At 38.4% G+C, this 16,483-nt stretch overlaps 1 protein-coding gene across 2 annotated transcripts in view; it reads left to right on the top strand.

Annotated features, from left to right (window-relative positions):
- The window catches only part of LOC144736793 (uncharacterized), an 870,278-nt gene that overhangs the window by 685,040 nt on the left and 168,755 nt on the right, over positions 1-16,483 (top strand). For both annotated transcript variants that reach the window (XM_078619432.1, XM_078619441.1), the window contains 7 exons: positions 2,651-2,770; positions 3,933-4,050; positions 6,892-7,067; positions 7,458-7,545; positions 9,996-10,122; positions 12,321-12,377; positions 14,404-14,448. In XM_078619432.1, the coding sequence (XP_078475558.1) occupies positions 2,651-2,770; positions 3,933-4,050; positions 6,892-7,067; positions 7,458-7,545; positions 9,996-10,122; positions 12,321-12,377; positions 14,404-14,448 (731 nt within the window). The remainder of the gene's footprint in view (positions 1-2,650; positions 2,771-3,932; positions 4,051-6,891; positions 7,068-7,457; positions 7,546-9,995; positions 10,123-12,320; positions 12,378-14,403; positions 14,449-16,483) is intronic.

The following is a 16,483-nucleotide window of genomic DNA, read 5'->3' as shown; positions in this document are numbered from 1 at the left end:
GGCCTGATGGCTCGTTGGAACATTCTGTCTACAGGAAAGCTACCCACACTGATTTCTATCTGAAACCTGATTCCCACCACCACTTGGCCCAGAAGAATTCCCTCCTCAAAACACTACACCATAGGGCCCACTGCATCTCCGACCAGTGCCACCTAGCCAGTGAACTGGAGCACGTACACCAAGTCCTCAAGATGAATGGATACTTGGACCACACAATTCGCAAGCTGTATCCCCAACCATGGAGAGACAACCTTCTGAGGATCCAATCAAAACCATCACCTTAGCAGGTGTCACCAAAATGATTGCCAAAATCCTAAACAAACACAAGATCCAGGTCTGATTCATTACAGTACACAAAATCCGTGTTTTGATCCCATCTGTGAAGGATGTCATTCCTGACATGCAATACCCTGTGGTCTACAAACTGAGTTGTACCTGCGGTAGCAGTTACATTGGGGGAACGAAACGACATGTCTCGGACCGGGTTCGCGAACATAAGGCAGATCTGAAACACGGCAGAATCAATACCTCTGCCGTAGCTGACCATTGTTATAATGCTGTGGGCTTGCACGATATTGTTTTTCCCCGAGACCAAGGTACTTTGAAAACCTTCTGGTTACGTTCAAAGATTTGTACATGAAGCTATCCAGATATAGAAACATAAAGACCACTTCAACCAAGAGGACGGGTTTAAGCTGAGTAACCATTGGAAGGACGTGATTAACCAGCGCAGCGACTGGCTCCGCAACCTGGTCTGACCAGTCTTCCTCTCGCAGCGCAGCAGCCATCTCCGTAGCAATCAGCTCCGCAGCAGCGAGCTCCGTAGCAGGAGCATGCTCCGCACCCTCACGCGTTAGCACGGTCATCTTTTAGATCGCTTACACGGCTGCTTTTGTCACACATGGGCATGCAACCATCGGTATGACTGCATCGACTTGCTCATCTCTCATTGACTTTAACATGATATTCTTATTAACTTCGCTCATTTACTTTTACATGCTTTTCTCATTAACTTTAACATGCTATTCTTTGTTACACATAGACTGACATTAACTTGCTAATCTTTCATTAACTTTTACATGCTTCTCTCATCAAAATACATATGCTAATCCTACATGCTAATTTGAGCTCTTATGCACTACGCAAGCTCATTAACTTTACACTATAATCCAACATGCTAATCTAAGTTAATTCCCATTAACATGCCACGCTATTTATTACCTTTGCACTATAATACCCCATTAACAAAACTTGGGAGTGTTATCCATATCCACTTCCATGGTGAACTGGATGAACCGGTTTTGCGAGTTGAGATGATTTAGAAATTCATTAAGTGTATCTTTACCTTTTGGCCAGACCACCAATGTGTCCACATATTTAAACCAAACAGAGGGTTTTAGTGTACTTGAAGGTATTGCTTTTTCTCTACAATTCTTCTCTACAACTCTGCTGATTTCTCCACTCTTGCCTGATGAGGCTGGTTGTAATTACCGGCGGAACGTCATACTCGAATAGTAAATGTTGCGGGTCTACTCTGCAACACACCAGTGTGCTGAACTTATAACAAATTGCCATGTTTTGTTCACGTGGTGGGTTTAACAACACATTTCCATTTACGTTATCTTTCCCAAAAAACTTATTATGGATAATATTTATCGAGAAAGCCTACGTGTTAAACTATCTGCTTTTAGTCTGTCATATTCTCTCATCAATATCAAGGGTTGGATCCAATCCAATTTTCTTGAGCTAAGTGGTGATAAGACGAAGGTGTTGCTTGTTCGGATCCCACACCAAGTATTTAAGGCTGGTTCAGTCTGTCTGATAGTCGATAGCCACAATATTGGTGCTGCTCAGGCAGTTTGCAGCCTTGATGTTGTCTTCATGCCTCATTAACCTTTGAAGATCACATTAACAAGATCACTAAGGCTTCCTTTTTCATCTTAGAAATATAGGCAAGCTGCAACCCATCCTTTCATGATCGGGCAATGAGAAGCTGGTTCACACATTTGTTTTTTCTTATTTAGATTTTTCAGTTCGCTGTTTGCTGGCATCCTACTTAAACTGTTAAGTCACCTTCAACATGTGCAGAATGCGGCTGTCAGAATTCTTGAGCGCACACTTGTTACTGAACTATTACCCATGTGCTGGCATCTTTCCATTGCCTGCCGGTCCAGTTTTGGGTAGAGTTCAAGATTTGTCTCCTCACCTCCATGGACCTTCATGACGCTACTCCCTGAAATATACAGGACCTCCTTCACCTATATGTTCCATCAAGAATACTTTGGTCTTCCAATTCTGCCCTGTACGATGGGTAACCGGACCTTTTATTGTGTGGACCCCAGACTTTCAGAATCTGAATATTCATTTATAATGGAGGAATCCGATGAGCTTTAAAGCTCCTTTTGACATCTGCTTATGACGCACTTATTTTGAGGGGACTTTTCTCTTTCTTTAATAATTCGTTTTGGGGTTGGAACTGATTGTTCTGAGTGACTGCATGTGTGTGTTGTACACAGCACCTTGTGACGTCTGGGTGATAGGTGTTATAGAAGTGTAAATTATTATTATTAGGATATTTTTGGTTTATAAAAAGGAATTCATAGTATGTGATAGCATTTAAAAATGGAAATGTATTACTCTGTCTTTGTAGGGGGGAAAGCATTTAAGAAGAATGGAGACATTGTTGGTGATGATTCCGAAGAAATAGTTAAGTGGCCTTTACATGAAGATGGCAACGTATACATTCCCTACAACATCTCTACTGCATTCGGTAAGTAATATGCACAGTTAGGTTTATCTGGTTCAGAAAGATTTTACACACAAATTGTTATACACCTGACCCTCACTCTGCACACGGTCTTTCTGCATGGATTCGCATCTGCACAGTGATTATTTTACTGCAAAAAAATCAGAATGCATGGGGTGTGGTTCGCAGCTGCGCGGGTTGAGCGTGAGTTGCAATGGTGGCATGGTGTGCGCAACGGGCTGTCCCATAATCTGCACATAATTCACGATCTCAAACTGGATTCCGTTCAGCTATATGCTGATATGTTGTGGATGGGGAGCTTTGCAAACTATGCCATGTGCTCCTGTACTCAACAGTGAACTGCAGAACGCTGCCTGTTCAGGGATGTAACAATCCACAAAATGCACATGAGCTGATTACATTGCTCTATCTCCTGAGTAGATATCCTTTTACTCTGATGCCCTACCTGTTTCACTATTCTTAACCATCGGCCATCATCCCTTCGAACAACATGTTTTACCCAAGGCCATTTACGCTTACTAAGTTTGAATTGTGTCTTTACCTGCATATATTTTCTAATGCAAGTGTTCCTCTTTCTTTCTATGTAATTCCAAACATGCACCTCTATGTTAATTGAATTACTTTGAGGTTTTTGAACGCCTTCATTTCTTGCAAACTTTCCATTTTCTTAATGAAGAATGTATCATTATTTGTTTATGCAGGGAAGTTTTTCTGAGCCTCACATCATTAAACTTTCTGCCATGTGTTCCCAGTTTGGGGCGATTATTGCTATTTAAATTAAAATTATGTAATTTGCAGCAATTTTTTTGGTTAAAATTAGTAAATTTGGGCCATGATGTCAGAACATAGCAGCCTTCTCTTGCTAATGATATCACTTTATTTTTAACAGCTACTGTATTTTTAGAAGTCACTGGATTTCAACCTTTGCAAGGCTATTTCAATGTCTATTGATGGCCACCGCATTATTATATGTAATAAAAGGTTATACACGTTCAATAAAAAAACGTAAATACTTCTGAGGACACAAAGTATTGGAAGGCATTACATAATTAAGGCATGCACATGCTTTTTCTTCCTTTATTTTATTAAACCTTTCCTTGAGAAACTGCACAGAAGATATTTCAGGAAAAATACTGAAATAATATTTATGTCATTTATTTTTCAGCTTCTGAAGATAAATTGGCAATTGATCAAGCTATTTCTGAGCTAAAGCAAAAAACATGTGTGCACTTAATGGAAAGAAAAGAAGAGCCAGATTACATCAATTTTCAAGCATTGGAGGGGTGAGTAATATAAAGTGTGTGTAGCTAATACATCATCATCATTAATTATAGTTATCCGTGGGTTAAGCAAAAGTTTATATTAAAAAATTTTGATGATAATGCATTCGTAGTGGTACACAAGCACAAATAACAAAAACTCACCACATTCATCAATAACTGAAATGTAAGTTGCATGTTTGACATGTTTTTTGTGCTCTGTATTTTAAGTAAATGCATAAAGTGCAATAAAATGTGTATTTTTTCAAAATATACAAGGTTGTAAAATGATCAAAATATCTTGGGATTGAACTACTCAATTTTTTTATTTCGCAAAAGATTATCCTATATCCAATTTGCTATTGGGGCAGATCCTATTATCCTAGTCTTTCTGTTGAAATTAGTATTTTTTTACTGAGTGGTAAACACGTGGATAATAGAATTAATTTGATCTCATCAAAGGCTGAGATAATTTTAAATTCAAACTGTCTACAAATATATGGAACTGCAATACACAACAAGTGGGTCACAGTACTGCAATCGCAATAAAATTATATTACAGCAGCTTCTATTGTATAAATATGTACTGTGAAGCAATAATATGACTGTTGGAGGTATATTATTTTAAAACACAATCACGTAAATATACCAAGGACAGTAATGAAAGTGAATCATGATCAAAAAGATGAAAAATAAAGAGATGAAAAAGAACAGAATGAGGTGGTGAACTTCATAATATAAGCACAATGGTACTGTGCTAATTCAGTACAGGTTTTAGTACATTAACTTAACCTGTGATTACGTCATCTTGCTCTATTTAAGACCGGAAGCAGGTGGATTGCTTCACTATTCTGGCAAATCGCCCGATGATGCTGGATATAATTACCAGTGAAACGTCGTACTCAAATTGTAAATGTTGTGGATTTACTCTCCAACACACCGGTGGGCTGTAGTGGTAACTAATTGGCGCGTTGTTTATGTGACAACCTTACTGGCTGTGTCGGGTGGTCGAGGGTTACGACACATTTATACTTACGCGATCTAACCCAAAAACCTTTATTATTAATAATATTGCTCGTGAAAGCCTACGTGTTAAAATGAACTTAACCTGCTAGCCACAACCAAAAAACTAGCAATCAACTCATTATTAAGGTAGATCATGCAAATGACGGCATGACATTTACTTCAGGGCTCACATCAGGAATCACTTTCACTCGAGAGCTGAGCACCTTTTAACAACCTGATGATGTTGGATATATTCTCCAGCAAAAGTTGTTGACCATTTGAATGTTGTGAGATCACTTTCCAACACACCGGTGTGCTGAACCAGAAATACACTTGGCATGTTTTAGTGGATTCTCAGCTCTGTTAAGGGGAATAAATGAATAAACCTTGGGGCTTCATTTCGAGCTATGTACAAAACTTTGAATATATCCCGATGAATCGTCCACTAGTTCTACGGACATTATGTTGTCATTACATTTTCTAGCAATTGGCCAAGTGCTCAAATATCTTCCGGTGAAAGTTTGTTAGCCGCCAAGCATTATCTCACAGTATTCTCACTCAGCAGAACCTGATTGATGTCATATCTGCAAGACAGATATTGATAATGGGCTTTTAACAACTGAACTATTTCCTCAATGCCAAGCACAGACTCTCCACATATATTCGTAACAATATCACCTATGCCACTCACTTCGAGTCAGCAAGCACCTTTTTGCAAAATTAAAGAAAACTCTAGTTTAATGGTCGTTAATGTCTTTAAATCATCAAGCATAATGCTGAAAATGTAAGCATTTTCCAGGCTCAAATACTCATCTGTTATTGTAAGTAAATTTAAGTTAACACCCAGATAGGGGCTATAATCATAATCTTTATTTATCCTGGAGGAATCTGATGAGCTATGAAGCTCTTTTTTAAAAGATGTCCATTAGGGGTGGGTCAGCAAGTTACAACAAATGATAAAAACGATAGGCGTGCAAAATAAAGAAAAGGTAAGTAAGTTACGAAAAATAAGTATAGTGCAAATTGCATAAGTACAGGAGATTCTGCCAACTTTTCAATACAATGCAAGCTTGGGCAAGGCAGCAAAACAACAACAAAAACAGTCCCAGACCACACCAAGATAACACACATTCCCTCAAATTGCACGCTAAAATAGAAGTATTGATACGTAACTAAGGATCAAAGTTATAAATCACGTTTGCATGCTGGCCAGAAATACCGACTCGATGCTGTCTTCTGGTCCTCTAAATGTAATAGATGGCGAGCGTGTGTGCCGACAGATAGTTACAACAACAGAAGTGAATAAAGGATACCAGCGTAAGATAGGAAAAAGTTAAGCAAGTCACTAAAACGGTTATGTAATAGTTTTCATATTTATGTTCTTTATTACTATGTTTGGATTGTGAAAAGTGATGATTATATTCCTTCTACGTGACTTTACCGAAAGATCCAAGAATATAAATCCCTGCAGTCACGAAAGCTTTAAATCGAAATTGAAACCTCCTACTCTTCATTCCCTCTAAAAATATTACGAAAAAAATCTATTTTTATTTCAATTATAAACTGTGTCTTTTCCATTAATTTTCATACCATTTTGACATATAGTCAAATGTAAAAGCTTCATAAATCCAGAGCATATTTAATGTTATTATAACGCATCTTGCTGAATTGAAAGCTGAGGGGAGGAAGGCAGGCTCTGGATTAGCAATGAAACCAACGTCTCAGATGGCAAGATTTCAGATACAGTTTGTATGTTTGCTGTATGCAAACATGATGTCTGTCATATGGGGAGGCTGAAGGTCAATCTAAATGTATAGTGCTGCATTCAAATATTATCAACAATGCTTTATTATTGTTCAGGAGCTGGTCATTCCTGGGCAAGAAGGGAGGGGCTCAGTCTGTGTCCCTGGAGCCCGGGAAGGTGGAGAAGGGCACGGTTCTGCATGAGTTGATGCACGCGCTCGGCTTCCAGCACGAGCACTGCCGGAGCGACCGTGACCAGTACATCAAGGTCCAAGAGGACAACATTAAAGAAGGTGAGTGCTATAACATTAGTTACAAACGACGTATGAGTTCAATAAAACGTCCAACCTCTAATTTTCTAAACAACAGTTCAAAAATAACATAATAGTAAACAACGTATAGTAACACCTACTTAAGGTTTAAAGGCTCTAAAGCCTCTTTACCATTCTAAGGCTGTATGCCATTGAATATGATTTTGTATAGGAATATATGAGTACAAATGGCCCCAAACCATGATTTGCTATAGCATTGATTCTAGCCTCAGAATAAAATGTAATTTATACTGACCATGTTATTGTTTAGCTTTATTCATGAATTTTACATGTTTTGCACAAATATGTACATTACAATGCTATCTGGAAGTGCAAGTGCTATACTTATTTTTGTCTTTTTTTATTATTTAGATGAGCTCTCTCAATTTAAGTGTCGGGACTCCAGTGACCATGATTTAGGATTGCCATATGATTATGTCTCCATCATGCATTATGAGAGGTAAGAACTACAAGACAGCCTCACATTGTCTACGAAAATAACTCACGGGGTTGTGTACACTTTTGGTACACGTGCAAAATTAATCGGTCTTCATTTGACAATTGTATTAAACAAGGATGTTATATTACTCAGGTAACTTTCCCAATAAAAAATATATTCATATGTAGTTTTTCCTGCTCTTCACTTCTATAATTTTGTAACATGTGTGGCAATTAATCAGATGACAAATGGCTCATTATAGATACATCACAATGTTTACATCAGATTTGTATTTTTATTTAACCCATATCAACAATCACAACAGAGGACACGTACACATACAAGTAAGATCTACATGTCTGGGTATTGCACCCTGTGGGTAGGCTTTTCTCCCTAAACAGGAGCTTGTTAAGGTGTACCAAGTAAATTGTCTAACAAAGGCAGAGGATGGGGACCTAGGGGGAGGGGGTGTATAAGAAATATAATGAATAAAATAAGAAAAGAACAGAACTTGAGGCCCACATATGCTCATCCTCCTTCTAGGATCAGCCATCTCTCAGGGTAATCTGGGATAAGGTGTGCCCTGGGGCCTATCCCCCACCTCCTCCTGACCATTCCCACAATTTTCCTTGTTTTCAATTTATTGCATGGGGCTCTCCGGTAGTTTATCCCCCACCTCCTCCTGACCATTCCCACAATTTTCCTTGTTTTCAATTTATTGCATGGGGCTCTCCGGTAGTTTGCTCTTGATGGGATTATTGAGAAAGGGGGCTCATACTGTCTCGAATTCCCATTCCTTCCCTTTCAATTTGTTACTAAGGTGCTCCATTGCAAACATGGCATATAATGATCGGCTCCTAACTTTTACATGAGGGGGGTTGGTGATCTTTACAATTGCCTATGATAGCTTTCCTTGTTACTATATTGAACGCTTGGAGTTGAGTATACTTCGGCTTAGACACTCCCGTTGCTTTCAGGTCCCATAGGCAGAAGTCCACAGTGAGCCTGACGTTTGTGCAACAGATCCTGTTGAAATATTTAGCAATATCCTGGTAGAATTCGTTAATATCTGGGCACAACCAAAATAGATGCAGGTATGTCTGGGTGGTCCCTCGTGGGCATCTAGGGCAGTTTGGGGAGGAATGAGAACTTTGCTCTCCTCTTATTAGAGAGATAAATTCCACGTATGAATTTAATTTGGATAACTTTCAAGGGGAGCAATCTACGGCCAGCAGCCTGAGCATAACCATATTTTTGGGTCTTTCGTTAAAGTCACGTAGATAGGTTCAAAGAAAATAATAAAAATAACAAAAAACTACGACGTTTCGATTGCAACACAAGCAGTCGTCTTCAGGAAAAGGGGGATTAGCTTCCAAGGCAAACTGTTTTGTTAACTGTGTTAACATCTTAACACCTGTTTTGTTGCCAGATAAAAGGGGAAAACCTATTCTCATATTTTGGTACTGGCAAAGGAGGTCCCGTGATGTAGCTGCTCACCCCGAGCTCTCAATACTCTGATAGTGGCATTGTCTTTGTGCTGTACGCCTTTTGGCGTCTTCTGGTCTAACACCTTTTGAGACTAGGCTCCAAAGAAAGCTGTCTCTGGTGTGGACCAATCAGTTTCAAAGACAATGCATATATTATTGGAGTATGTTTTTTGTTGGCATTCTGACCACAAGTATTGTGGTTAATGCAGACATGATTCCTTGTAAAAGGTTTCAGTTTGGTGTTTTAACATCTTAACACCTGTTTTGTTGCCAGATAAAAGGGGAAATCCTATTCTAATTTTTTATTACTGTTGATGATGATGATTTGACGATGGAGGTGGTGGTGTGGAATTCAGGAAGATGACTCCTCGGGAGATGCAATGAGAAAGGATAGTGCAGGCACACTTAGCCAGATTGTTTATTACGTTTTTTGAGCCAGCTGACTAGGATTGGGCAAAACTTAGCCCATTTTTCACCCAGACAACTGTAGCTGTTCCATGACAGGTTAGATACATGCTTGTGACAATCATGTTATTGGATTAACTTTGGATTTGATATCGACGTCAATTATATTACCATGATTGTGCATGATTGATTTTGTTGAATCTCAAACTAAACCGGGTTGAACCAACAGTGCTTGGATTGGCGTTTTCTTCGTAGCTGCACTACATCGGAGTCATAAGGGAACAGTGCAGAATGTGTTTTGTCGTACTTCACTTCTATGTGCTTACATCTATGTTCCCATCCTTCACTAACCTGTACTGACTAGCGTGGTGAAGTATGATCAAATAACCCTCTATCAATATGGTGTGGAGGCTATAACAGCATTCATATATAAGTATCAAACGTAATTTTAATAAAGGCAAAATTTTCACATCAATACTTGAAATATTTTTGGGATATTAAAACGTGTACAAAAACATATTTTAACATGTGATTTAGTTGATTTGTAACACATTTGTGCTCTCTTTTGTTGTGTCAAAGGTGGTCATCTTCTGCAGATCATTTCAGCCCAACAATCATCCCCATTCCAAATGAGAGAACTCCAATCGGTCAGCGAGGATGTCTCAGCCCATTCGACGTGCTCAAAATAAAGAGAATGTACAAAAGTGTAAGCTATTCTAACTTTACAAAGTACTTATTTTTTTATCTTAACGTTACTTGGGTCAACATTTATATTTTTGTTGGCAAAGTATGCTTTGAAATGTCCAAGTAAAATATACCATATTCTCCATAATATAAGATACTGATGAAAGTAAGATCCTTCCCAAATTTGGGATAATGTCGAGAAAAAAGTGAGACATCATCAGGAGATAATGGTAATGTGCATCATTTACAATAAATGTCAAAAGAGAGCGCTTGTGATAACATTACTGCAAGGTCATATTATATATTGTTATACATGCTTGAGCAACATTTGTGCAGATAATCTAAAGTTTACTCTGTAAATCTACTGTCATGATCTATCCACTGTTGTACCAAGTTCTACCCTGACCATCACAATATGTTATGGTCATGTGATGTAACAAACCACCTAGCATCTGTTCCATCCCCACTCTGAATATTCTCCTTTGGCTGCAACTCTATAGTTCTTGATGAACTATCATCCCTTCTAGCAACTTGTCCTGCTCAACTTAGATTTCTTAATTACTTGGTGATACTGCTTTGGTAGTGATGCACAAGCACAATTAACAAAAACGCATAGTTGCCAAAAACACTGCCTCAGGAAAAATATATATAATAGGCAACATTTTAAGAAATTTCCCTTCTTCATAGAACAGAAGGGACATTGCCCAAAACGTCACATGACTTACTAATGGACAAGAACATAATCAACCACAAGAGCAAGCTGGATTTATAATCGTTTTATCTACTATAAAACATTTACAAGATCTTGTAAAGCAGGGCCTAAGTTACAAAACATACTCCGAAAAATAATAATTGACAAAAACATAACTGTGATTAGATGGAATTGTAACAAAATATATATTACAAGGAGGAAGACATGCTTCGAAGTTATTCAGAGCAACATTCGATTTATTTTTTTAGATAAATAAGCATAGTTAAAAATGTAGCAAACAATAGGCATCTCAGGTTTGCTGATAACAGTCAATACAATAACTAATTGAAAATTTACTTCAGAGAACATTAGCTGAGAGTTCAAAAGTTTGTTTCAAGATAAATTAGCAACTCAAACGTCACTTACATAGTTAACCAAACAATTGAAAATATCTCTTGGAGAGAGACAACTGTAAAATACATCAGATAATGTATTCATAAGACAGTGCAGGAGAGAGTTTTTTTCGAAAACTTAATAAAACGCAACAAACTAATGTTCCTGAAGAATAATGTTTTTAATCAATGCATGGTACTGTACTCGTTATGACTTACACATCAGATACATGGACATTTGCAAAGAAAATCTAAATCTATTGAGAAAAATGCTTTGAATTGCATGATGAAACAGAAATAGGAACAAATGGATTACATGACAAACGCAATTTAGGACATTGATTTAAGCAAAATAAATGGACTCGAATAGGGCACGTCACTACAAAGGATTATGGCCGATGGTGGATACTAATGATGGAGTGATATCCAAACGATAGAACATTCCAAAGAGGATGATATAAATATAAACTCGTGCAGAAGGTCGTTGCATCACAAGACCGTGAGAGCTCACAATGGCTTGAGGAGGCCTTCATCCAGCTGATTATGGTTGTGTGCAATGCTGAGTTCCCCCTCTATAAGTCCGAATTTCAGACCTTTTATTCAACAGTAATTAACATGTTGGTTCCTGTCATTCTTCCTATATATTTCCATGCCATACCACTTCCAATAGCCATCCAAATCATAACCCATTTTCTTTTTCTGCACAAATTAGAGATATTGCTGCATCCATCATTACATATTTCCATCATTCATCTTTGTGGGGTTATGGTACTTGGGATGTGTACAATGTGTTAAATCACTGCTCAATACTTTCAACCTGTGCTCTTAATAATGCTGTCATTTGAATTGTTTATGTTTGTCAAAAAGGGTTTTCTATGCTTTTTTGGTTGCCCTGGATAGCATTGAGATGCCCAATTCAACCATCTTCAAGTAAATATATGAGTAGAGCTACATTCAATACATAGAATGTTGGGTGGTTCATTATTGTTTAAATATACATTAAGAAAATCAACTGCAATTATGGTCTCTCTAAGCATGGACAAATTTACAAATTTACCTATTTTCCTATTAGATCTAGATCCTGCTGTACGGTAATACAAATGGAAGTAATAGTATGAGAAACATTTTGTCTTATAGATTTCAGAGGACACTTCTGCTGAGGGTGATCAAGAATTGGAGAAGGCTGGTGTTGAGGTGAGTCGATTTAAAATAATGGCATTTAATAGTTGCTCCTTTAGTGAATTTATTATTTAAAGTTAAAGTATTTAACTTAAAGTTTAAGCAATACATTCACTAAAGACGCGATCACTGGACAGCGACGACTTGAAGACACAGTGACAACCCAAAAACAGCGATGACCCCGACTCCCACGGCAGCCCCGAACCTCGCTCCTCGCCCCTTTTTATCCCCAGCATGGCCATCCCTCCACCCCTGGCCACGCCCCGACTTTTCAAACTCTTTTGCAGGTTCTTCAAACTTACCCGAAGCTTCCCGAAGATCCCAGATCGTTCAATCTCTGTTACCTAGGCTGTTATTACCACTTGTGACTGCTAGCCGTATGTACTGTCTTCTATATAGTCTCTACTACCTGCTATTACCACTCGTGACCGCTAGTCCACGCACTGTTTCTACACATGTAAAAGGAGGTGAACAGGTCTGTAATTCTTGAAATCTATAATTCTCTCACGTACATATAAAGTGTTCATAAAGGTATTTTAATATTGTGAAGTTAAGTATCTACTTCATGGGACATCTTTTGCCAGTACCAAATTATGAGAATATGTTTTCCCCTTTTTTCTGGAAACACAACAGGTGTTAAGATGTTAAAACACCAAACTGAAACCTTTTACAAGGAATCATGTCTGCATTAACCACAATACAATGCATTTTGAACACAATTATTGTGGTTAATGCGGCCCTTCTTACCTTGTAAAAGGTTTCAGTTTGGTGTTTTAACACCTTAACATCTGTTTTGTTGCCAGAAAAAAAGGGGGCAAACCTATTCTCATAAGTATCTACTTTGATATGGGGAACAGTTTGTATGGATCCTAAAAATGTATGTTGCATGGTTTTCAAGAGTCCTAAAATCCACGGTGCACCACGATAATAATCCTAAGTTTTGTGCTGAAATTTTGTGCAATGTTGTGTTTTTTATATATTTAATCATGCCACTCCATGAAACCAAGAAAAACATGTGTTAATAACCAGAATGTTTTTAAGGCTTGACATTTTATTGGAAGGTTCATAAGGAACAATTCTGTGATATGGGTCTATATTCAGGTTGTTTACTTATTAAAATCCAAAACAGATTAAAATGTTCCCTCGACCAAGACTGCATCAGCATAGAGGTGTGTCATGATGACGTAAAAAGAAAATAACAAAACATGTATTAATTATATAAATTGAAAAATAACACATTTTCTATGTTTTTAACAACACATAATGGAATGTGAAATGTGGGCATGTGGGTTTTTTTGCAAGAAAACAAGAACCCGATATCTAAAAACTTTTATCAGGCCAATATACCATGATGAGGGGCTGGGAGTGAATCTCAGTGAGGGTTATATGAAAATCAGTGGGGATATCGGGATACAGAAGTGACAAAAAAATGTTGATTCTGCTTTCTCCTCTCGACCACCTAATTACATGCTGGTTAGACTGGGTATGGAAGAGCCAGCCGTTGGCAATGTGCTTGGCCATAGCTACTTCTCCTCAGAAGCATACATATCTGCTGAGCAGCAGGAGCACCATACATGACACACTCTGATATGGAAGACTAAGTTATGCTGATTACCTGAGCACAATCTCGGTCCTTATTCTCCTAAGGAAAATATGTATTCTGTAATCTCTGGGAGAGCAGATCTTTCTTTAGGAAGTCCATAGATGTTTAGGATTCTATATGATGTTTCTGTAACATCTGTGGATTTCTTAGTGTTTTTTAAATTAATTTAAATATTAAATTTCAGCTAACAAAAACAATATCAGGATAAAAAATATGCACACAAAGGCAGAACACACCAGCAATAGTGTGTAAGGAAATTATTATTGAGCACCATTTGCTCGAGATTTATGCATTCACATTCATAACCCTGAACTATGACTTAAAACTAAGCACACAAATGTAATTATTATATACTTCTGATTCTTACTTTGAAACATATATCATGAAAGTAACTCAATATGAACCTGGTATCCTAATAGTGTTTTTTTTTTATTCCAGACTAAAGAGCTAATATCACGCATCACAGTTGACTCTTCAACAGAGGTACAGTATTCTCTTTACAATTATTACATCTAAAGGTGTGTGTCTGATGAGCCTAAAGTTAACTCATTGACTGTGACATAGAAACATATTTTGATACGTTAGTATATCCAGTTTCTATATATAAGTTGATTTCATATTATTCTATGACAGGAAAATGGTTGCCTTTTACTAGGGGTCGCTATGCATTTTTCTTTGTCATGTAGTTTATCATATCATAAAAGTTTAAACGAGATAACCTACAGATACCAATTAAAAATAAATATTTAACTGAACATTGCTCAACATGTTTATACCTACTTTTGGCATTGCGAACAGAAGTAAATTTATTAACTTTTCTTCGGGACACAAAGAGAAGCATATAATTATGAGACAGTTATTATTATCACGGTCCATGGACAGATAGCCCAGAGGTGTCCACTGCACATTTCGTCATTCCTTTCCACTTTCCTCTGTCTTTTGCCAATATGCTCAAGTAGTGCCCCATCTATATAACAACAATCTCTTATGTCGTCGTCAAGCCATTCTCCGTTAGGTCTTCCTCTCTTTCTGGTTCCTTCCGTTTTTTCCAAACAACACACTTTTAATGTTGCTGTTGTTGTCCATCCTACATATGTGTCCAAATACTGTAGTTCCAGTTTCCTTCTCATCACTGCCTGCATCAGGTCTTCTATGTGCAAACTTTTTCTTACTTCTACATTGGTCACTTTGGGTACAGTTTTGCTGCAGTATTCTATAGCAATACATCTCCAATGCCAATATCTTATCTCTGTCCGTCTTTTTCAATGTCCAAGGCATACACAGCTGTACAGAACACGCATGTTCTTAAAATGTTCAGTTTGGTCTTATTGCTGAATTGTTTGCGTCTTCAAATGTTATTAAATCCTGCCATTACTCCTTTTGCCTTTGATATCCTCACTTTCATGCAGTTGTTGTCCCATGTTTGCGTCTTCAAATGTTATTGAATCCTGCCATTACTCCTTTTGCCTTTGATATCCTCACTTTCATGCAGTTGTTGTCCCATGTAGGTGGACTTCCAATGTATAAACGTATCTTTACATTCACATCTTGCTGCTGTCTAGTATTACCACTTTCTCAATGTCCTCCATTCTGAACACCATCGCCTTTGTCTTTTCCACATTAATCCTCAGTCCTGCATATATTCCTGACCATATTCCATATTCCTGACTTATTCAGCATATGAACACTTTTGTCAGTACTACTCAGCATTCTTCTATCAGATATAAGTTGTCCTTTGCAAATATCTGGTTATTTATTATTTCTCCTTGTACAGATATTCCTGTGCCATCATCCTGAATGGCATTCATGACTCTTTCAAAGTATGTGATCGTTCATTCGTTTGTTTCTCAATCCGCTTGTCCTGTTGAGGGTCGCGGCGGCAGCATATTGAAGAGGGTGGCCCAGACCTCTCTTTCCCTGGCGACAGACTCTAGCTCTTCCTGGGGAATCCCAGGCGAGCTGAGCAACATAGTCCCGCCAGCATGTCCTGGGCTGCCCGGGGTCTTCGCCCAGTGAGACGTGCCCGGTAGAGTTCCAGGGGGAGTCTATTAGGGGGCATCCTTACCAGGTGCCCGAACTACCTCAACTGGCTCCTCTCAATCTAGAGGAGCAGCGGCTCGACTCTGAGTCTCTCCCTGATTACCAAGCTCCTCACCTGATCACTGAGAGTGAGCCCGGCAACCCTGCGGAGATACCTCATTTCGGTCCCTTGTACTCATGATCTCATCCTTTCGGTTATTATCCAAAGCTCATATCCATAGGCGAGGGTGGGAATGCAGATCGAGCTTTAAACCGAGATCTTTGTTCAAGAACTCAGCTTCTGCTTCACTACTACGGAACAATACAGTGACCGCAACACAGCGGACGTTGCACCGATCCGCCGGCTGATGTCCTTCTTCCACTTACCACCTCTCGCGAAAGAGACCCCGACGTACTTAAATTCCTCCACTAAGGGCAGCTGTGCCCCCTTCACCTGCAGAGATCAATTTACCATCTCCCGGGAGTGAAAGATGACCTC

This window comes from Lampetra planeri, chromosome 3, assembly GCF_965212315.1.
Source record: "Lampetra planeri chromosome 3, kcLamPlan1.2.h2, whole genome shotgun sequence".
NCBI classification, from domain to species: domain Eukaryota; kingdom Metazoa; phylum Chordata; class Hyperoartia; order Petromyzontiformes; family Petromyzontidae; genus Lampetra; species Lampetra planeri.
This window is presented reverse-complemented; position numbering and strand designations above follow the sequence as displayed.